Below are 22,570 nucleotides of genomic sequence, written 5' to 3'. Positions count from 1 at the left end.
AAATTTTTCTTTCAAATTTTTATGGCATCTAATTATACTGGGTATGCATGTTTTCTTCAGTCAAATTCAACAAAATAACAACAGAATAACTGCTGCAAGTTAAAGTTTTGTTGTACAGTGTTGTGACTTATAAAGAAACTTAGAAGATTTTTTTTCAGTAGTCTTTAATTATAGATCATTCATGATGTGGTTTTTAAATGATTGAGTAAATCCATGTCATTTTATATTGATTTTTTACTGTCATGTTTGTATATATTTGTATTTATAATTAAAATTCTTTTAATATTTTCAAAAAGTGACAACAAAATTTTTTGATAGGTTTTATCAATATTAGGGCAATTATTTACTTGATGTTACAAATAGGGTATTTATTTTAATTTTTATGTTTGAATGCCTCAGAGCTCAGTCTAAACATATATTTATCGTTCTTTTATTGTCAGTCTCATGCTAGAATAAGTTCTATTTCTTAAAAAAATTTAAAATCTTTGCTGTATCACTTGTACCTGAAAGAGTGCTTGGTATATGGTAGGTGCTTGACATGTGATTGTGGATTGGATAAATATTTACGCTAATCACCGTCATGATTTGGGAGAACATTTGTAAATACTTTATAGTGTCTAGAAAGAATTTTGGCTTCTACTTGACTATTGTTCTGGTTATCTGCTGCAGAATGCTTTAGATATTATTTGCAGGTTTTTGAGCTATAGACAGTAGACAGTATATGCTACTCAGAAAATACAGTTGCCATTGTGGTTATATTTAGGATGATTAGTAGGTTGTGTTTATTCTCTACTTGAAACTGCGTAAGCCTTTTGTTTACTCATCTTTGAAGTATTCCTTGATTATTTTGAACTTAGATCCAGGGAAAATATAGTTGCCAACTGAAGTATTGATGTTAGGCTTTTGATGTAGCACAAATAATGCTGACTTTTTAGGCTTTAAAATTGAACCAGGGGAACACTGTTTCTGAGGAAGCTTTATTTTTATTTGTAAAATCATTTAAAGAGTTGATTACATCAATCAAATATAACAAAGTATGTTTTATTTTTAGGTGAAAAATTTAGAGAACTAATGGATAAGTTCCTGAGGGCGAACTTCAGTAAAGGCTGCCCACCCTTGTTTACTACTTTGAAATCTTTATACTGTAATACAGAAAAGGTAAAATTTGGTATTCAGTTTTTATAATGTGTTTTCACTAATTATAGGATGGTTTCTATGTAGTATGCTATATTTTAGTTATTCTCTCTATTCTAGTAATGTTATTCACATTTAGTCTAATAGTAGATGTATTGAAAATTCTATGTATACATTGTATAAGTAATATCAAAGGAAATGTTAATCTGATATTCTGAGAAAGTAAAAGCTTTGTAAAAACTAAGATTATTACGAAGGTTATTTTTTAATGGGTATATTTTTCTAATAGGATTTAAAATTTGACATTATTACTAGAAGTCTGTGTTTGACTGTTCCATGATTAATTGTCTGTTATTTTATAGTTATGATTATAGATTTTTCAGTTTGTAATGTGTGCTTTTAAAGTTAGAGCATGGATAATAGAATTAAGTGTGACAGTAAAATGCCATTTGATCAATAAGAGTACAAATGACTAATTTCAACAAACAAGCTACATTTAATAAGTATAATTTTAGTTAGTTCTTGAGTAAAGTACTTTTCCACTTTTTAAATTAGAAAATAGGCACTTTAATCTTGGTTGTGAATTGGAAACATTATTAGAAGACAAATTATACTTTTTATTTTCAAGCTTTTTTTTTTTTTTTATTAACTAAGGTCTAAAATAGTCTTTTCTGTGCTTAGAGTTTTTTTTTTTTTTTTTTTTTTGTGATGCTGAGAATTGAACTCAGGGCTTCTTGCCTGCTAAGCCAGACCTCTACCATTGAGCTACACCCCTTGCCCTGTAGTTACAATTTTTTAAAGTTGGATAAAGAAAATATTTTATTTAAGCCTTTTATCTGTTCATTTAGCTTTGACTCATAATTTGTAAATTTGCAATAATTGTGAATAATAAAATGTCAAAAACTAGGCCTGTGATTAGTATAATTAATTTTTACATGAAGTTTTGAGGGACACATCAAACTGTATGCATAACATAGCAGTTAGTGAGATAATGATAATCATATTGTATTCCACCATATTGCATTACTCTCAGAGAAATTCTGGTGTAGTGCAGAGAGCCTTGCTTTAGAATCATACCTGGTTTTGAACTCTTGACTTCATCACTTACTTGCTTGAATTGTAAAATTGGGAAAGATAATAAAGGGTTGATGGGTGTTTTAATTGGATGATATTAAATGATTGATTCAGAAATGTTCAAGAAATGGTAATTCCCTTTCTCTGTCACCACCTGCAGTCCTCACACCTCATTTCTGAAAGTAGTTACCGTCACTTTATTGTTGTTGTTCTTAAACAGATTACCTTTGTAACTAGCCCTTTCAAAGCCAAAAATTATCACTACTAATTAAGCATTAAGCAGAAATAAACCCAGCAATTTGGTATTTAGTTTTCTAATTTGGATGAAGAAAAAGAGGATGGTTTCAGTGGGCTTCATGTTGCAGTAATACTTTAAACTTGTAATTTGTATATATGGTATAAAAAATTGTGTATCAGATGTGATTTTGTGGAACTTTGTCTCATTATAAGGTAATAAAGAAGTCTTTTAATGCTTACAAAGGAAAGCTGGCTAGGCACAGTGATATCCTAGCAGTTTGGGAGACTGAGGCAGGATGATCACAAGTTTGAACCACCCTGGGCAACTTAGATTGTGTCTCAAAATTAAAAAATAAGAAGAGGGTGTAGCTCAGTGGTAGAGTACCCCTGGGTTCAATCCCCATTACTACACCCATCAAGGAAAAGAAAAAAGAAAAGCTGCTCAATCATTTAGGAAATGATCTTTAATAGCTATAGTATTTTTCCAGGTGAGATTTTAATAAGGATAAAGCTTCTTTAGTTCTCTATCACATATATCTGTTAGAAGAAAATATTTCAATTAAGGGAATGTGGTCAAATTTGGGAAGTTTTTCAGTTTGTAAATGGGGAATCGTGTTAGTTTTCTGTTTTCACAAAATAGCCAAGAAAAACAAAAGAAAGAAAGATTTGGTTTGGCTCATGATTTCAGAAGTTTCCATCCATGTTTGGTTGGCCCTGTGGCAAGGCTAAATATCATGCTGGGGAGTGCATGGTAGAGCAAAGCTACTCATATCAAGGGCAACCAGTGTGGAAAGAGAGAAAGAAAAACGGATGGGGAACCCAGTATTACCTTCAAGGACACACCTCCACTGACCTAACTTCCTTAAACTATGCCCTACCTCCCAGCAGCATCCTTAGCCTTTGAGACATGAGCTTTCAGGGGACTTTAAGATCCAGATCATAACAGGGGTATCATTTAAGTTGTCCGTTTTGCGTCATTAAGGGTTTTTTTTTTTTTTTTTTTTTTTGGTAGTTGTTGATGAATATGCCTTTATGTGGTGCTGAGGATCGAACCGGGTGCCTCACAAGTGCTAGGCAAGTGCTCTGCCTCTGAGCTACAGACCTAGCCCTTGAGGCTTCAAGTTTTATTGTGGTCTTAGATAACCTAATTTAAGTGAATTGACCTTTCTGGAAGCAAAGTGCTATTTTCGAGAATAGCCATTACATAATAATTTTTTCCATATTATATACTACCTAATTGAGTTATAAATGGTAAGAATACTTGAATGAAGTGGATTCTTATTCTTTAGTAATATTCCTGTTCATGGGAAATTAATTGGAAAACTACATTTTAATTATTGGATTAGAAATGACTATAACATAAATCTTTGAGATTTGAGAAATATGCCTAATTACCAAGAAGTTCAGCACTCAGGTTTTTTTATTTAGATTTATGTGAACTTTCAATTATCTTGATTTTTTTGTTAATTATATCCTTTGAGGTTCTGAAACTGATGTTTTATTCAGTAGTGTTTATATTTCTTTATTAAATATTATGTGTAACTTCAATATATGTTTTGTTTCTAAAAATTTTTTAATGTTGTATTTTTTAATTATTAAAATTGACTAACAGTATGTTTTACTCTGAAGATACTATATAAAACCTGTTCTGAGTGCAGTTTTTACAAACTGCCAGGAGATGGCACTAGAGATTCATGAAAAAAATAATTGCCTCCAAAAGTTGAACAACTTGAGTATTACATTTCTGTGCTTGTAAAAAGTTTTTTAAGTTATATTTATTCTAAGTGAGATTGGTGGTGTGGTTATGATAGGTTAAAAGATATTACTTTTTTTTTTGGTACTGGGGATTGAACCCAGTAGCGCTTAATCACTGGGCTGTATCCCCAGCCCTTTTTCTTATTGTTAGTTTTGAGACAAGGTCTTGATATGTTGCTTAGGGCCTCACCAAGTTTCTGAGGCTAGCTTTGAACTCGACATTCTCATGTTTCAGCCTCTAGAGCCTTTAGGATTACAGGCGTGGGCCACCATGCCCAGCAAAAGATATTACCTTTAATTTTGTTTTCTAATAAAAATCTTTGTAACATTTTTATTAGTGGTTCTCAAGCTTTTTATTGTGATCAGAATTAACTAGTGGGCTTATTAAACATGGATTATACCGAATCAAAGTTTCTGATTCTGTCAGTCTTGGGTGTGGTCCAAAAATGTACATCTCTAACAAGTTAGTATGTGATGCTAAATCTTGATGACACTTTCAGAAATAGTTAAGAATAATTCCTTTAATTTCCAAATCATGAGTTATTTAATCTTCAAATTTTAGTGAAAGAAATCATGATAAAATGAAGCTCTCATTTGTTCATTTTGTTGATATAAAAATCACATATTTATGTGGCGTAATGTGGAAAATTTAATATGTATATATACGTGTGTATACATAAACATACAATGTATAATGACCAATTAGGGCAGTTAAGATTTCCAGCTTCTTTTATTTTTGTTTATTTTTTTAGTTGTAGATGGACATAATACCTTTATTTTGTTTATTTATTGTTTTATGTGGTGCTGAGGATTGAACCTAGTGCCTAACATGTGCAAGGCAGGTGTTCTACCAGTAAGCCACAACCCCAGCCTGATTTCCAACTTCTTAAATATGTATCATTTCTTTATGTTGGAAAACTTTGAACTCCTCTAGTTCTTTATAAAGTACATAATAAATGGTCATGAACTATAGTCACCTTGCTTTACCTTACTCTGCTGTACAGCATTATAACTTATTCCTCCTAATTGTATTTTAGTACGATATTTACTTTCCCTCTGTCCCCCTCCCCTCTACCCATCCCAGCCTCTAGTGATCACTGTTCTATTATGTACTTCTGTGAAGTCAACAGTGAGAACCATGTTTTTAAATTAAGCAATCTTTGTGTTTTTTTAAGACTGTATCTACTTTATACCACTTTGATCATTCATTCCTTGATGTTTCACTAAAAATATGGTGTATCTAGTTTTCTCACATCCTGTTTGTTTCACATTTTCTCCACTGATATATAAGTTCCATCTTATATCTTATTTCCTCATTGCCTATACTAATCTTACTAGTGAACTTTAGACATTTTTATTTTCATTTCACTTGATTTTTTTTCTAGGAGTGACATTTTAGAAAATTTGTATATTTATATGATGGCTTTTAGCTTTACAAAACAGAAAGCTAAAATTAATAAAATTATACAAATGTATTTGTTGGCACAAAGTAGGTATTATAGTGATAATTTGACCTTCAAAACCTCAAACAGCTTCTTGAGATAAGAATTTATTGAGGTTTGCTGTTTTACTTTTCATAAAGACAGCAGTGTATTTTCTTTTTTCTCACTCTCTCCCTGAAGCCTTATTGGGAAAGGGGAAGAAGCAGTTAGTTTGTAGTTCTGAATAAACTGTATATTATTCTCCAAATCGAATTTAATCTAGTGATTAAAAATACCTTAACTAAAAGATATATATACATACACATATACATATATATAAAATCATGCATGGTACTCTTGATACTCAATAAAATAAATTTTAAAAATGTTTCTTTAACAGGTTTCTATAATCCAAGAACTTGTTACTAATTACGAAGCTTCTCTTAAAACGTGTGACTTTTTTAGTCCTTATGGTAAGTTTAAATTAGATTGAATTGGAATTTAATTTCTCATTTCAGTCCATTTTTAATCATAGTAATACCATTTTATGTTTATTATGTGTGCGCTACATAATAGCTACTTACTAAATAGTTTTTGAATTAGTGAATGAATGAAATGAGAGTACTTTCAATCTTATTTAATATAAATTTTCCATAATCCTGTGAATGAGAGTTAGTTCTGTTTTAACACAAGGAAACAGACTTGAGAGGTCCAAGATTGTGTATTCAGTTTAATTGAAATATAGTTTCCTCAAATCTCTAAATTCTCTACTTTTTCTACTTTGTATTACTTTTAAGTATGTATAATGTCCTTTTTCCCCTCTTTTTTAGGGGTATATGTAAATCAAAGTAATTTAATTTAGAGAACCTCCCTAGCATGTTTTCAGTCACATAGATGGTAAATAACGTTAGTTTGGGTTCTTTATGTGACTTTTTCATGTCATTATTCTTTGAATATATTTAAAGCAAGTTCCACACATATTGTTGCACCTATAAATACCTTGTGTCTGTTTAAAACTCAGGATTATCTGTTTCGGTTGGTGCATCCGTAATCCTACTGACCTGGGAGGCTGAGGCAGAAGGATCTTGAATTCAGGCCAGCCTGGGCAATGAATAGAGATCTTGTCTTAATTTTTGTGGTGCTGGAGATCGAACTCAGGGCTTCATGCATGCTAGCAAGCGTTTTACCACTGAGCTACATCCCCAGCCCTAGAGAGACGTTGGCTTTAAAAATAAATAAATAAATAAGTACATACATAAACAAACCATACAAAGTTGACTTCATACCATAATATCTAATACTTAGTTAACATTCAGATTTCCTCCATTATCCAAAATGAAATCTTTGTATAATTAGTTTATTGAGTCCAGATTCAGTTACTGTCTACATTTTGCATTCAGTTATATTCTTAAGTTCTTTTAATATAGAGTAATAATTTCCCCTCCCCTTAAAAAATGCCTTTTGTTAAAAGGTCATTTGTTTATAGAATATCCTGTATTCTAGATTTGGCTGACTTTCTTATGTTATCATTTAATATATTTTACTGCCATTCATATTTCTTGTTATATAGATGGTTAAATTTATAGGCTTGCTTGAATTTGAGTTTTATTTGAATACTTTACAGGTGGTTTTTTTGTGCTTGATGTATGACATTGGGAGTCATGAGGCATTCTGGTTGTCTCTCTTTTGATGTTAAGATTGATCAGAATTACTTGTCAGCCTAATGTGCCTAAAAGGTTCCAGATGAACCTCTGACCTGAGGATTTTAGCAGCCATTGAAGAGTCTTGCCTAGATTCCTTATTTCATTCTTCTGGTCATTTTTTTTTTATTTATTAGCTGGATTTTTTTTTTTTTTTTGGCAGGGTGGCGGTGCTGGGGATTGAACTTAGGGCCTCAGGCTTGCTAGGCAGGGGTTCTACATTGAAGTACACCCCCAACCCTGGAATTCTATAAATAATTTTATTTTATCATATATTTAGTTCCCTTGAAATACATTTATGTAAGAGGAACAGGTTAATTGCTTGACTGTTTACTTTTGTTATTTGTGTTTTAATTAATTTAATAGTGTGTTTGCTCTATTGTCTTGTCATTTTATTAGTTAAGTATACTAGGAGACCTTCTGTTTGTTCTCATGTAGTATGGATGATTAAACTCTCTTTACCTCATGTTAGACTGATATATTTTTCTCTTCTGAAATCCATTTTGAGACCTTCTTTATCTGGTCTTCTATAGCTTGAGGGTATAGGATGCTGGGTGGAGCAGGATAGAGCTCAGCTAATTGTAGGTATCTGACAGCTTTTGATAGAGGGCCTAAGCTGTGTATTCGCTTGTTATATTTTTGTCACATGGCAAGGATATTCCACCTTGTTAGGGGTGTATCCTCTTCTGGTGAAGCCTACCCTTCAATTTTGTGTTTCTCTCATTTGGTGTTAAAGCATAGAAAATACTAAGCCCTGGCAGTTTGGGTGAAGTCTTGCAGTGGTTGTCTCTTCTACAAGTTACCTTTTTTGACTTTTCCTGAACTTGTTGCATTTTGCTTTGAGCCTGAGAATTCACAGAATGAGATTGATATTTTATTCTTTTCCCAGTACCATTTCTTCTTTTTTTTAATGTTCAGAATTTTTTTTATAACTTTGTTTCTTTTTTTTAATGTGTTACTGAGGATTGAACCCAGTACCTCATATGTGGTAGGTGAGCGCTCTACCCGAGCCATAACCCCTATGCACTGTTTCTTAAGAGGGAGGTTGAGATTAGAAGGCTGTCAAACTAGAATTTTGTTTCTCTCCTTGACTGTCTGACACCTTTTGAACATTATGGGATGAAGTCATACCTCTTTTTGATGAAGTTGGTAACTTTTGCTGAGTTTTTACTCTTTATTATAATACCTACTAATTTTATTATGAATTAGGGGAGAGAAGTATGTGATTTGCTTTACTTAACATTCTTCCTCACAATAATGTAGTATTTATTTGATTGCAGAGAATGGGGAGAAGGAGCCCCCGACAACTCTACTCTGGGTTCAGTATTTCCTGGCACAGCACTTTGATAAACTTGGGCAATATTCTTTGGCTCTGGATTATATCAATGCTGCAATTGCTAGTACTCCAACTCTAATAGAATTATTCTATATGAAAGCAAAAATTTACAAGGTAAAGTTTTAAGTTTTTTGAATAGTTGATGATTCAGCAATTTTAAGAACATTTGGAGTTGTTTCTATACAGTAATAACTTCTAGGGCACCCTGATACTTTTTAAAAATACTTTAATAATTCTCTAAGAAGTTTTATGTTATATACTTTATGTAATCAGTGCTAGTCATTTTTGTTTAGTTTTTGGTAAATGTGAATTATAATTATCTAGATTTATAGATAAATTATACAGAAATGGTGACAAATTTCTAGTTTATAATTTTTTCCTGCTTATACCTGTATTTTCTTGATCATAGCTATGACTTTTAACTGCTTTAATCTCTTACAGCATATGGGTAATCTCAAGGAAGCTGCAAAGTGGATGGATGAAGCCCAGTCTTTGGACACAGCTGATAGATTCATCAATTCCAAATGTGCAAAATACATGCTTCGAGCAAATATGATAAAAGAAGCAGAGGAGATGTGCTCCAAGTTCACAAGGGTAGGAAATAGCATTTATGAGCATGTAACTATCTGAATTAGTAAAATTGAACTTAAGTTTTTTATGATGATTTATGATGTTTTAAAAATCTTATTTAGCTTATATCCTAAATACGGCACGTGGTTGTAAGTTTCTATGTGTTTCTGGCAGGGGATGGTTAAAAAGCAATAGCAAGATTAAAAATACCCTTTAAAAATACAGACAATATATTATACTCTTGAATGTGTAAAACTTGGTTTATATCTCAAGTTCTTTGTCTCCCTAGTAATTTGTGACTGCTTTTTAATTCTCTTTCATTGTCTAGCTTCAGAACTGCTCAGAGAGTCCATTCTCTGTGAAACTATTTTTTTTTTTCTCCTTTGGTGCGGGGATTGAACCCAGGGCCTTGTGCATGCGAGGCAAACACTCTACCAACTAAGCTATATCCCAGTCCCTGTGAAACTAATTTTTGTGCACTACTAGTCTCTGTTACATTCAGGAATTTAAGTTCTCTCAAATTGTTGGGCTTGGGCTGGGGATGTAGCTCAGTGATAGAGTGTGTGCCTAGCATGTGCAAGGCCCTGGGTTCAGTTACTGATCTCTCCCCTTTACCACCAAAAGTTGAGCTCAATGTCCATTCCTTTGTTTGCTTCTCTATCCTTTCATACTCTTTTCTATATAGATTTTATTATTATTATTTATTTTTGCAGTGCCAGGGATCAAATCCAAGGCCTTGCTCATGTTGGGCAAGCACTATACTTTTAAGCTATAACCCCAATCCCCTATGTAGACTTTATTTTAAGTTATGAAAGTATTATATGTTTATAGTAACAAGATAAGTAGATTAAAAAACAGAAAGCCCAGAAACAGATTCACATGTATTTGGAAACCTGTTTTAGCCAGAAGTAGTTTTAAAATTGTAGATGAAAAGATAATGCTGGGGCATTTAGTTACCTATGTTGAAAAAAAATTAAATGACATCCCTGTCTTATATTGCACACAGATTAATTCCAGTGGATTAAAGATCTAAATAAGGAAAACAAATCTTTCAAACTTTTGAAAGAAAATATAGGAGTCTGTCTTTAGACTAAAGAAATATTCTTTATGCTTTAAGTAGGAAGTGTTTTCTTTTTCATTCTTTAAAAGGAGCAAGGAGGATTAGATCTATTTATTTACTTATGTTAACAAGTAATAATTGTGCATATTAATGGTGTACAGTATACTACCTCCATATATGCATTCTGTGTGCACTGATCAAATACAATCACTCAGGAGCATTTCTTAAAATACCAAAAGCGTAAAATTGATATTCTTGACTATATTAAATTTTAAATGTTATAACAAAAAATAACTATAAGCAAAATGAGAAAATAAACAGGGAAAATTGAAGAATGGCAAAGTGTTATAAAGAACTCCAAAGAATTCACTGAAATAATTGCCCAGTGCACATTAAATGTGATATTGAGAATAATGAGGGAACCATGTTTGGTAAGTTTGATTTCCATTTGGAATAAATAACTTGTATCTCCAGATAATCATATTATGTATAAAATTGAAATCACATTATGTACAAAATTGAAAGGTTTTAGTGTTGGTGTTTGTCAGTATGTTCTTAGGATGAAAATAAGTTAATGCTGTGACCTGTGATGCTAAGGTATCACAGATATAGCAGCACCAGTATACCACCTAAATGTTATAACTTCATTAAATGTTAACTAGGTTCTAATTTTGTCTATATGTTTAAGAAATAATCTCATATAATTTAGGAGTACAGAATAGCTTGATCTTCTGTTGTAAAAATTAAACTACTTGGAAAAATGATGTCATGGAACTATATCATAAAAATAAAAACTCAGAAAGAAAAAGAAAAACACACTATGAATTTGGGTAAAGTATATGAGTAATTAGTTCAAAGAGGTAGAAAATAGAATGGCCAAAAAAGATGACTTCACCAGCCATCAACAAATGCAAATTATAACAGTAAGTAGCATTTGTACCCATTAACTACGCTGAAGTCTGAAATTACTAGATATTGACAAATGATTTTTACACACACACAGACACACACATACATTCACATATGTACTTATGTCCTCACTTTATCTGCCTCCTTTTCTCTCATTTTTACTAAAGTCTATACCTATAGAACATTTATCATTTGTTTCTTATAAAAAGAATCTTTGTTCATATAACCTAGCCTAACATCCAATATTTACAGTAATGCTAATAATTTGTTTACCATTTGTAAAGGGAAATGTAAAAGTAGCTTTAATATTCTTTTAACTACTGAGTTAAGTACTTTGTATACATGATCTCATTTAATCCTATATTACAGTAAAGAAAATGTTTAGAGAGATCAAGTATCACACTGACTGTCAACACAGCTAATTATTCATTTGGAGTGAGGATTCTATTTCAAATGTCTTTGATTTTAAAACTTCTGTTATATGTCAAATCAGCAAGAGTGGTGTAGCAGAAACTACAATAACTAGTGTTTCTAAAACTCAAGATGCCATAGCATTGATAGCAGGTACAAGGACAAGTCATGTTGGAGAGAGGAATAGCAAGTAAGATATGTATTAGGAGAGAAAGTAAAATTAGAAAAACGGCAACATTTATATCCATATAGCACTTACTCAGGTGCCTGACACTTTACAGCAAGGTAATTGAAGTTCTGAAGAGAATACTTGAAACATGTTTGGTCACATCATAAATAGTGCTAGGACTCAAGCTCTTAAGTGAACTTTCCACTACACACTGGTGTAAAGATTAGAAGAAAATACAATGAATAGCCATAAAAGCATTTGTATTTTTAGAGAAAAGTACCACCTGAAAGTCCAAGGTAGGAATTATAAGTACAATACAGTTAAAAATTAGTATATAAAACTTAAGTTAAATAAGTCTAGGGACTTAAAAAATAACAACAACCATGATATGTCTTCATAGGCATAGGAGAATGAGAAAGAAGGTTGAAAGGAATTGGTTAAGGATAGTAGTCACCAAACCTGTTGCTGACCTTTCTTAACATAATTGCCTCTGGTCATCCACTTTGGACAAATTGTCTAGCTATACAGAGAGCTTGTTCAGTTTATTGATGTTGACTCATTGGTTAGGTGAATCTATAATGTGTAGTGGATAACACATTGAGCCAGGGGAAGGGTATTGCTAATGACCCTGAATAATTAGCTTATATTTGCTTGCTAATGAATGGGTGAAGTTTTCTTAATTCCTTCTTAAAAGATTTTTTCACAGTTTAGAATTGTAGAGAATTGCTCATGCGTGTTTGGTAATTCTTTTTGGTGAACTTTTTGAAGTGAAAGTAATGCATTTTTCTTATAAAAACATGCAATCATCAAGAAAAGGAAAATATACACAGTCAAAAAGAAGAAATAAAATATATCTATAATTCTATTCACAGTTTTGAGACTTTTAATGAATCATAAGAATTGAACTGATAACCTGAAATGGGGTTTAAAAGAACTGAAGACTGAAATTATTTTTGTTTGCACCTTTGCCATCTTTCCTGGGGTCATGCACATGTATTTAAAGTAAATCTCTTCTAGTTAGGCACAGTGGCACATGCCTCTCATTTTAGCTACTTTGGAGACTGAGGCAGGAGAATCACAAGTTTGAGGCCAGCCTGAGCAGCTTTAGTTGAGACCCTGCCTCAGGATAAAGTAATAAAAGACCTGGGGAGTGTAGTGCAGTGGTAGAGTGCTTACCTAGCATGTATGAGGTCCTGGGTTCAACCCATAGTACCAAAAACGTCAAATCAAATTCAAATATATTCTTCTGAATTGACAAAATCCCAGTGCTTTGGCACTGAAACTAGGTATTTCGTGTCTGATACTTCTCTCAGAATTACTACTGAGCCTGAATTAACAAATTATCTTCCTTTCTCCTTCCTTCTTTTCTTCATTCCAGTACTAGGGGTTGTACCTAGGTGTGCTCTACCACCAAGCAATATCCTAAACCTTTTAATTTTTTATTTTGAGATAGGGTCTTGTTAACTTGCTGAGGTTTGCCTTGAACTTGTGATTCAATAGCCTCAGCCTCCTGAGTTGCTGGGATTATGAACATGTGCAAGCCTAACTGAATTAACAAATATTCTTAACGAATTTGGTTAGTTTTGTTTGTACACTGCAGAGAAGAGACAGTGCTGTTAGAAGCAGATATGCAGGGACAGAGAGAGACAACATGTAGCAGCATAACTTGGAGGAAGGAGATTGGGAAACTGAAAAGCTTCATTGCAACTATTACTAAGATATTCAACAATTTTCATATGTATAATAGTCATCTCGAGTTAGCAGGGAAGGATTAAATAACAGGAAAAAAAGAAAAAGAAAGGCAGAAGATAGGTAAAACTTTAGGATTGCCTTAAACAGTTTAAATAAAAGCTTGGCATTTAAATGCTAAACTTTAGTGATCTAGAATTTTTTATAAAGCAAAGTATTGAATACCCAAACAAAACTGAAAAAATAAGACATTATATAATTTAAAACCAATAGGAGCCTTTGGAAGCACATTTAATATGTTTTCTAATTGCTACTATTGTCTTAATGATACTTGTAGCCATAGTTTAAAGAAATGAGAATTTCAGGTTCTGTTATTGCTTGTCCCCTATAGTTATCAATGCTTCCATTTCAGGAAGGAACATCTGCTATGGAAAATCTAAATGAAATGCAGTGTATGTGGTTTCAGACAGAATGCATTTCAGCTTATCAGCGACTAAAGAGATATGGGGATGCCTTGAAAAAATGCCATGAAGTAGAGAGGGTAAGTTGTTACAATTTTGACCTCAGTTTTCTCCTGTCAGGTGGCAAGAAAAGCAGGTAGATTTCTACATGTGATCATCTGCCTCTTCTACTTCAGCTTCATTGTGAAAACAGTTCTCAATCTTTAATATTCCAAACATTCAGAAGTTGTGAAAAATGATTCCTTTTTTTGATCCTGAAATGGTTATGCCTTTGACATGTCTAAATTTTTTTGTCTGAAGGAAGAAGAGAAATTAATAAATTATCATTGCTATTATTAACATAGGTCAAAAATTTCTATTTCCTAATCGGGCCATATTTTGATTTTCGTCACTAGCCTATGAGGACACACAGTTGATGGCAACTTCTTTTCCCTTTTAAATGTCAGGATCTGGTCCGCAGTCAGCCTCTCTCCAGTTCGTCTTCCCAGGACATTTGTTCTTGCGTTCAGTACTCTGTACAGCAATCTATGGCCGGTTTGCAGGCTTATTTTATTACTTGCTTTTAGAATTGTGTGTGTGATGTGCCTTAGAGAGGGGACTTTTCTTTTCCTTTGTGTGAATTTTTGTTTTCCTGTTCTTTGTCATCTCTGAAGCACTCTCCTTCCACATGGACCACAGGAGGAAAAGAGCCGCAAACGCACCCCTGAGGCAGTCCTCAGCAGCCCTCAGTTGTGGGGGCGCTCGGCACCACTCTTCCACTCTTCCCCTGCTGACGCAGTATAAAACCACAGGCATCGTAGTCAGGTGAGCCTGATGTCTGCACCATGGCAGTCACTTTGGCCTTCTTCCCATGTGAAATTTCTGCTGTTACCCAAAAGGAAGGCTGTATCTTAAGGGGTGGCTTTTGATGGGAATCGGACTAGGATTATACCAGAGGCTTTATACAAATACTGTTATTTTGGGGTTTTTTTGTTTGTTTTTCCTGCCCTTTTAAACCTTGATGGCTATATCTCTAGGGAAAATCTTTCTCATTTTCTCCTTGAAAAATGTAAAAACACTTGAAAGATATGTGAAGTAGCCAGGCATTTTAGTTTAAATTAGGCCTCATTTCTATAAAACTATGTTTAGGCACTCCTTAAGATGTCCTCATTTTAAAAGTGTCCTGTTTGTTATTAAGGAAAGCTACATTTTTATTAACCAGGACATTTTCAGAGAGAAGTAAATTGTTTTCTGAAAGAAGAGGCTGTTAGGCATTTATGGATTAGTAATTTCACAAAACTGTAACTAGGAACCTACCAAATTTTCTGTTTAAGTGAAATTTGAATATCCTTAGGATCATTTATAATTGTGAACATTTCAAATTTAAATCCCATTTTCCTCCTATGAATTCCTATATTGCTTTGTTCTTTCTACTGTTTTTTGAGAATTGCTAGAATATAAGTGGGTCTTCTATTGCTGTGTTTTATTTGGATTATTTTTCCTTAATTTGTAGTGATTTTGGTTAAGTAGCATGGAATGAAAATTCTGTAATATCCGGTAAACTTCCTCAATAAATGATTTAATTAGTAGAAAACATTTTTGAAGAAAAAAGTTATAAGAAATTCTTGGTTACCAAAGGTTAAAACATGGCAGAAATCACTCTTTCATAATTATACTTATGTCATCTCTTAATTACCGTTATGTCATGTTACATAATTGTAATTGCTCTACACTTAACTGTCTTTTCAGAGTTTACTGTTGGCATTTGAAAATAGGAAGATCTAAAAACAGATAAGAAAAGAGCCAACTTTTTCACCTGTAACCTAATCTTTTATAATGAACATATCCATACTATAAATAAATAATGGAGAATGATATTGGCCAAATTATATTGTTACATCATGTGCATGTATGAACAACAAATCCCACCATTATATGTAATTATAATACATCAGTTAAAAATGAGGAAAAAAATGACTTAACTCTTATGATTAATATGTGATGTGTATTTTACTTATGTGGTTATATGTAGAAGTGTGGTTAGTGCAAATAGGATCATTAAATATTTATTGACTGAAAACTTAATGCTGCCTAATGTCTAATAAAATTGATGTAATCTAAAAGAAAATTCTTAATGATGTTATTGAAAGGATTTAGAAGTAATTACAAATTTCAAAGATTTATTATAAATATCTGCAAGTTACTTTATGGTTGGGTTTTAAATATTTAATAAGGAAATGAACATCTTTCAAAAAATAAAATTGCGATATACCTTTAAAATAGAAGTAAATGAGAAACAAGGTGGAATAAGGACTGACTAGTCTTTATTTCGCCTTCAAGAATTCATTCAAGTGTGGCATGGTTGCATACTTCTGTAATCCCAACTCCTCAGGAAGATTGCACGTTGAGACCAACTTGGGCAATTTAGCAAGAAACTGCTCAATATAAAATTTTAAAAAATGGGTTGGAATGTACAATGGTAGAACACTAGGATTCTCAGGACCCTGGTTTTAATCCCAGTACTGCCAAATAAACAACAAAAAACCAAACAGAAACCAAACTTTTTCAAGCCAGGTGTGGTAGCACACACTTGTAATGCCACCTACTAGGGACTGAGGCAGGAGAACCACAAGTTCCAGCCAGCCTGTGCAACTTAGTGAGACCTGTTTCAAATAAAAAAATAATAATAATTTAAGTTAAAAAAAAAAAAAAAGAATGTATTCAATAATTCTTCCATTGAAGGCACTTTCAACAAGGATATATATTACTATGAGTTTTTAGTAATGTAATTTGAAATATTAGAATTCTAGAAATGTTTATTTAATGATTTTTCTGGCTTTATCTTGCCCTTCTAGTAGGATTTTAAAGAGTATATATAAGGTTATGTAACCCAGCAAAACAACCTTGATGAACTTGTGTTTAGAAAAGCATTTGAACTATTTTTGCCTTTCAAGAATTGTTTTCTTTCTTTTCCTTTTAAAATAATGATTGAGTTCTCATTATTACAGTATTGATTAATATGCAAAACAGGGCAAATAATATATATATATTTCTAATTCTTTGATCTAGGATTTCTGATAGATAAAAACCTGTTGCATCTTAATCTTTATCAAATTGACACATGCATTCTTTTTTTTTTAATTGGATTAAATTTAAAACTCCAATGAACCTCATTTTAATTTAATTATTTGACAGTTATCTCCAAATACCTTTACATTCTGAGGTACTGGGGGTTGGGAATGCAACATGATTGGGGGAGGGGTGGGCGGGTGGACACAGCTCATAAAAGGGATATACTCCTGGAAAGCAAAACATCTTGTATTCTTCTTTGTGTGTTGAGAATGCCTTGTGCAGTATAGATTTTGAAGACTTCTATTATTTTTTGGGTGGGGTGGTTTGCTTCCTCTTAGTTATACTTGATAATAGGATTCATTTTGACATAATGAATACAATTTGTTCTAATTTAGTCCCCAGTATTTCCCCTTCCCCTTCTCTCCTCCCTCCTTCTGGTTCCCTTCCCTCTGCTCTACTGATCTTTCTGATATTATAGTTTTTTTTTTTTTTTTTTTTAAATAGTGTCTTAGAGATGTACATGATGGTGAGATTCATTGTGGTACATTCATATATGTATATAGGAAAGTTAGGTCAGATTTATTCCATTGTCTTTTCCTATTTCATCCCTCCTTCCTTCCCTTCATTTCCCTTTGTCTACTCCACTAATATTGCTTCTATTCTTTTTATATTTTGACACTCCCGCCCTGCTTATTTTGGATTAGCTTCTGTATATTAGAAAAAACATTCTACCTTTGACTTTTGGGGCTGGCTTATTTCACTTAGCATGATAGTCTCCAGTTCCATCCATTTACCACAGTTGCCATAGTCATTCTTCTTTATGGCTGAGTAATACTCCAAAACACATACGTACACATTTTTTAATCCATTCATCTGTTGGCTCCATAGCTTGGCTATAAACATTGATGTGGCTGTGTCAGTGTAGTATGCTGATTTTAAGTCCTTTGGATATCTCCTGGGAAGTGGGATAGCTGGGTCATATGTGATTCCATTCCTAGTTTTTTGAGAAATCTTCATACTGCTTTCCAGAATGGTTGCAATTTTCAACAACAATTTTCAATGGTTTCCAATTTTCAGTCCCACCAACAATGTATGAATGTACCCTTTCCCCACATCTTTATCAACATTTATTGTTACTTGTATTCTTGATAATTGTCATTCTGTCTGGAGTGAGATGAATCTAATGTTTTAATTTGTATTTCTCTAATTGCTAGACTTGCTGAACATTTTTTCATATATTTGTTGATCATTTGTATTTCTTTTTTTGAGAAGTATCTATTTAGTTGCTTCAACCATTTATTGATTAATTATTGATTGGGTTGTATTTTTGGTGTTAAGTGTTTTGAGTTCTTTGTGTCTCCTGGATATTAATGGCGTGTCTGAGAAGCGGAGGATAAATATTCTGTCCCATTCTTTTGTCTCTCTCCTCACATTTTTGATTGTTTCCTTTGCTGTAAAGAAGCTTTTTAATTTGATGCCATCTTATTTATTGTCTTATTTTATTTCTTGCTCTTTAGGAGTCTTATTAAGGAAGTCAGTTCCTGAGCTGACATGTTGGAGTATGGGGCCCACGTTTTCTTCTATCAGCTTCAGGGCTTCTTGTCTAATTCCTAGGTCTTTGATCCATTTTGAATTGAATTTTGTGTGGAGTAAGAGATAGCGGTTCAATTTCATTCTACTATATATGGATTTCCAATTTTCCCGGTATCATTTAAAGGCTATCTTTTCTCTAATGTGTGTTTTTGGCACCTTTGTCTAGTATCATATAAGCATACTTATGTGGGTTTGTGTCTATGCCTTTTCACATGTTTTCTAATGACAGATTCTTTATAAAAGAAAGTTGCTTATTCCTCTAGTTGTTACTACTTTTTAAGAGGATTTTTTCCTTAATATTTTTTGAGTTGTCAACGGACCTTTATTTTACTTATTTATATGTGGTGCTGAGAATCAAACCCAGTGCCTCATACATGCTAGGCAAGTGGTCTCCCACTGAGCTACAACCCTCCAGAGGATTTGGTTGCTTTTCTACATATAAGCTCTTAATAGTCTTATCTGGGAATGCTGAGAAGTGATGGACAGGAGAATCTGGGCTAAAAGAGAGGGCCCAATGTAAAACTCCTAAAGTAAATACACTCTAAAGCTGTGAATGACCTCTTAATTCTTTGCTGACTTAATTTGATTCAAGCCTATTTTGACAGTTTCATTAGTTTCTGCCAGCAACCCCCCAAAAAGAATGGGGGCAGGGGAGAAAGAATACTAGTATATAAGATGAAGGGGAAAGAGTTCAGGGCATGAGTTGTATATTAAGGTTTGGATATCCTAGTTTTCTGTAGTGAGCTGATAGATGACCTTATCATACCCTTGGTGTTTGGCCTAGAAGTGCAGTGAAACTAATTTCATCTGTTTTCATTATCTAGCAAATGTTTATGTTTTATAAATTTAGAGACTAAAAAAAATCAGTCCAAGATATAGTACAAAGGAAACTTTGTGGTGATGGAGTAGTTACTGATTGTGGTAGGGTTTTATGAGTCTATACATGATAAAAATTCACATAGAACTGTATACACATATTGTACCAGTGTCAGTTTCTTGTTTTCATATTGAACTGTGTTTTGTAAGCTGTAACCTTTGAGGGAGACTGAGGGGAGGCTATATAGGTCCTCAGTTCTATGTTTGTAACTTCTGTGTCTATATTCCAAAAAAAGATCAACTCAAGGTAATTTATTTGTTTTATATAATATTTTGCACTACTGTCTTTTCTTCCAAAGCAAAAGTATAAATAAGCTATAGATGTGATATTCTGCTTTTTCTGATATAATCCAGCAGTATTCTTTTTACCACCATTAGCTTACTCTATGTAGTGATTGACTACTCACATTTGCCAGTGGGTGAATGGTTCCAAGACACAGTGCTTTCAGTGGAAAACTGCAAAAGCTTCCTGGCAAACTGGGATAAACTTGTTACCCTGTTTATGGAAGACATTAACTGGAGAGAGGCAGCCTATGGGCTGTTACTGATAAAGAGGCGGCTTAAATGTTTGTGATTTCATATGTTCCCTCCAAGACTCGCCCTAAAATCTATGTCTACTTAAGCTGCTAGGAATATTTCTTGAAGCTTGTCATCTACCTTTTTATATGTTTCTCAGCTTAAAAATGCCCTGAAATCTTTTTAAGTTTTTTCATCTCATTGTGTGTTCCATGACTTTTAGTACTGCCATTTTTCCTCAGTCAGTATTATAATGGTGTTAGATATAACTTACATTAAGTAAAACTACTAACAGTTTTCTGAAATATGTAACCCTTTGATTTAAAAAACCAGTAAAACCAAGTTAGAATTATTATCATGAATTTATTTTTCTTATTGTTGGGATGAATAGTTTTCAAAATAACACCCTTAAAGCATGAATTTTCAGTAATAAGTATAAACTAATGTGAAATGTTTACTTTCTATTTCTTGTCCTCCACACTGTACCTCTATTCCTGTTATCTTAGAATACTTGTCTTATAGTCTTAGGTACTTAATGTAATATGTATAGTGTGTTTCTAATTACCTGGATGACTAAAATGGTTATGGATAATTACTAACATGTCCTGCACAGCAAGTTACTAGACCCTCATGATGGAGGGAACATGAAGTAGTATAAACAACTTGATTTACATTGGTGTTTTGAATCATTTACTTTTCTGTATGATTTTAGAGAAGCTAAAGTGGGGAAAGAAAGAAAGAATGAGAGGTAGAAATGCATGCAGGAGAGAGAACTATAAAATTGTTTTGTAGGTCTAGGTGAGTAATTTTCTCTTTTCATTGGAAGGAATTAGTTTTTAATCTTTTGGGGAGCCATGGAAAATTGAATAAAATCTTTGAGCTCTATCGTTAGGAAGAAGTTACTATCCTTGTTTATATGTAGACTTGAGATTAAGAATTTCCAAAAAATGAAACATGGATAGATGTGGTTACTTATTGAGTAAGAGAACCAAAATGATCTGTATATAACTTTACTATTGAGAGTGAACTTTAAAAAGGGTTCTTGATCCTTTAGCAACCTCAAGAAATTGGCTGTGTAGATTTCTTTATTCCTACTAGATTAAATAATTAAGGGAATTAATTAGGGAATTAAAAGACTCATTTAAGTTCACATGCCTGATAAGCAGCTTATCTCTTGAGAGTTAGCAGATATTGTGCTTATTGAATGTCTGCTATGTGTTAGGTCTTGTGCCACAGAGGGGGATAGAGATAATAAGCCTTGCCTAAGCTCAGGATTGAGTAGAGCAGTTAGATTTGTAACATTTAGTTTGAACCTAAATATATATATTTAGTCTTCATTTGGAGTTCTCTTTAACTCAGTCTTGTTGGTTTTTAGTGAATACAAAAGAAATATTTTATTAAGACTAAAATATCAATATGTACTAGTATCTGGATTTTAAACAATAACCTGATCATTTGACTTATTAGCATAGAAGCTGAGTATCATCCTAAAACATGATTTATAGGGAGTGGGGATGAATTCTAGGAAGAGAAATTTCAAATTGAATTCCTTTATAACGTTAAAGTGGGAGAAAGCAATCAAGTGAAATTGTGATTCTTAAAATTGTTTTTTGGGTTTTTAATAATTTTCTTTCAAAAGGCAGACGTTATTGACATAAATCTAAGGTATAATTTTGTGGTTTTGTTTTTAAGCATTTTTTTGAGATAACGGATGATCAATTTGACTTCCATACATACTGCATGAGAAAGATGACCCTTCGTGCTTATGTTGACCTTTTGAGATTAGAAGATATTCTCAGAAGACATGCCTTTTATTTCAAAGCTGCTAGATCAGCAATTGAAATATACTTGAAATTATATGATAATCCTCTAACCAATGAAAGCAAACAACAAGAAATAAATTCAGGTAACTGAAAAAGAACTTGCTTTAAAAAGATTTGAAAGGAGCATCAAATTTCAGAATGTCATAAATAAAGTACTTAGAAAAATGTATTGTCACATGTTTAAGGTATGATTAGTATACAATGTGTGTGTGTGTGTATCTAATTATCTCATTCTTCCCAATATATTTGTATAATTAAAAGAACAGTTAATTAAGAAAAAAAATGTATCGTCAAGTGGATGTAAGGACAATATTAGATAACTGATACATAAAGTGAGTGAGAGGCTGGGTTTATGGCTCAACAGTAGAGTGCTCACCTAGCATGGGCGGGACCCGGGTTCGATTCTCAGCACCACATAAAAATAAAGGCATTGTGTTGTATCCATCTACAAAAAAAAAAAGATTCTCTCTCTCTCTCTCTCTCTCTCTCTCTCTCTTAAAAAAAAGTGAGTTGATACTCTGTAGCTGGTGCTTCTCAGTCACCCTAATAAAATGATTTGTAGTCTTATTTTTATCTTCAGCAAGATCAGTTTGGGAAAAATAGAAATATCTGTGAGTTGCTTTCTTTAAAATTGTAACTGAAAATAGATTTGAGCCACTTAGGGAAAAATACATATTCCTAAAATTTCTTGCACCTACTTTATTGAAAGAAAGAATGCCTGAGCAGGATACTTTGGTTTCATGCCTATAATCCCAGCTACTTTGGAGGCTGAGGTAGGAGTATCA

General features: G+C 32.8%; 1 protein-coding gene across 3 annotated transcripts in view; it reads left to right on the top strand.

Moving 5' to 3' along the window:
• Naa16 (N-alpha-acetyltransferase 16, NatA auxiliary subunit) overlaps positions 1-22,570 on the top strand; it is a 56,892-nt gene that overhangs the window by 27,033 nt on the left and 7,289 nt on the right. For 2 of the 3 annotated variants that reach the window (XM_058582606.1, XM_046454188.1), the window contains 6 exons: positions 1,052-1,158; positions 6,022-6,094; positions 8,602-8,771; positions 9,099-9,251; positions 13,878-14,006; positions 21,655-21,868. In XM_058582606.1, coding sequence (XP_058438589.1) covers positions 1,052-1,158; positions 6,022-6,094; positions 8,602-8,771; positions 9,099-9,251; positions 13,878-14,006; positions 21,655-21,868 — 846 coding nt within the window. Of the gene's footprint in view, positions 1-1,051; positions 1,159-6,021; positions 6,095-8,601; positions 8,772-9,098; positions 9,252-13,877; positions 14,007-14,579; positions 14,731-21,654; positions 21,869-22,570 lie in introns of those variants that run through there. The other variant, XR_006853842.2, reaches the window with a different exon arrangement.

Source organism: Marmota monax, unplaced genomic scaffold (assembly GCF_021218885.2).
Source record: "Marmota monax isolate L192 unplaced genomic scaffold, Marmota_monax_Labrador192_F-V1.1 WCK01_AAM20220418_F8-fsc00011, whole genome shotgun sequence".
Taxonomy (NCBI): domain Eukaryota; kingdom Metazoa; phylum Chordata; class Mammalia; order Rodentia; family Sciuridae; genus Marmota; species Marmota monax.
This window is presented reverse-complemented; position numbering and strand designations above follow the sequence as displayed.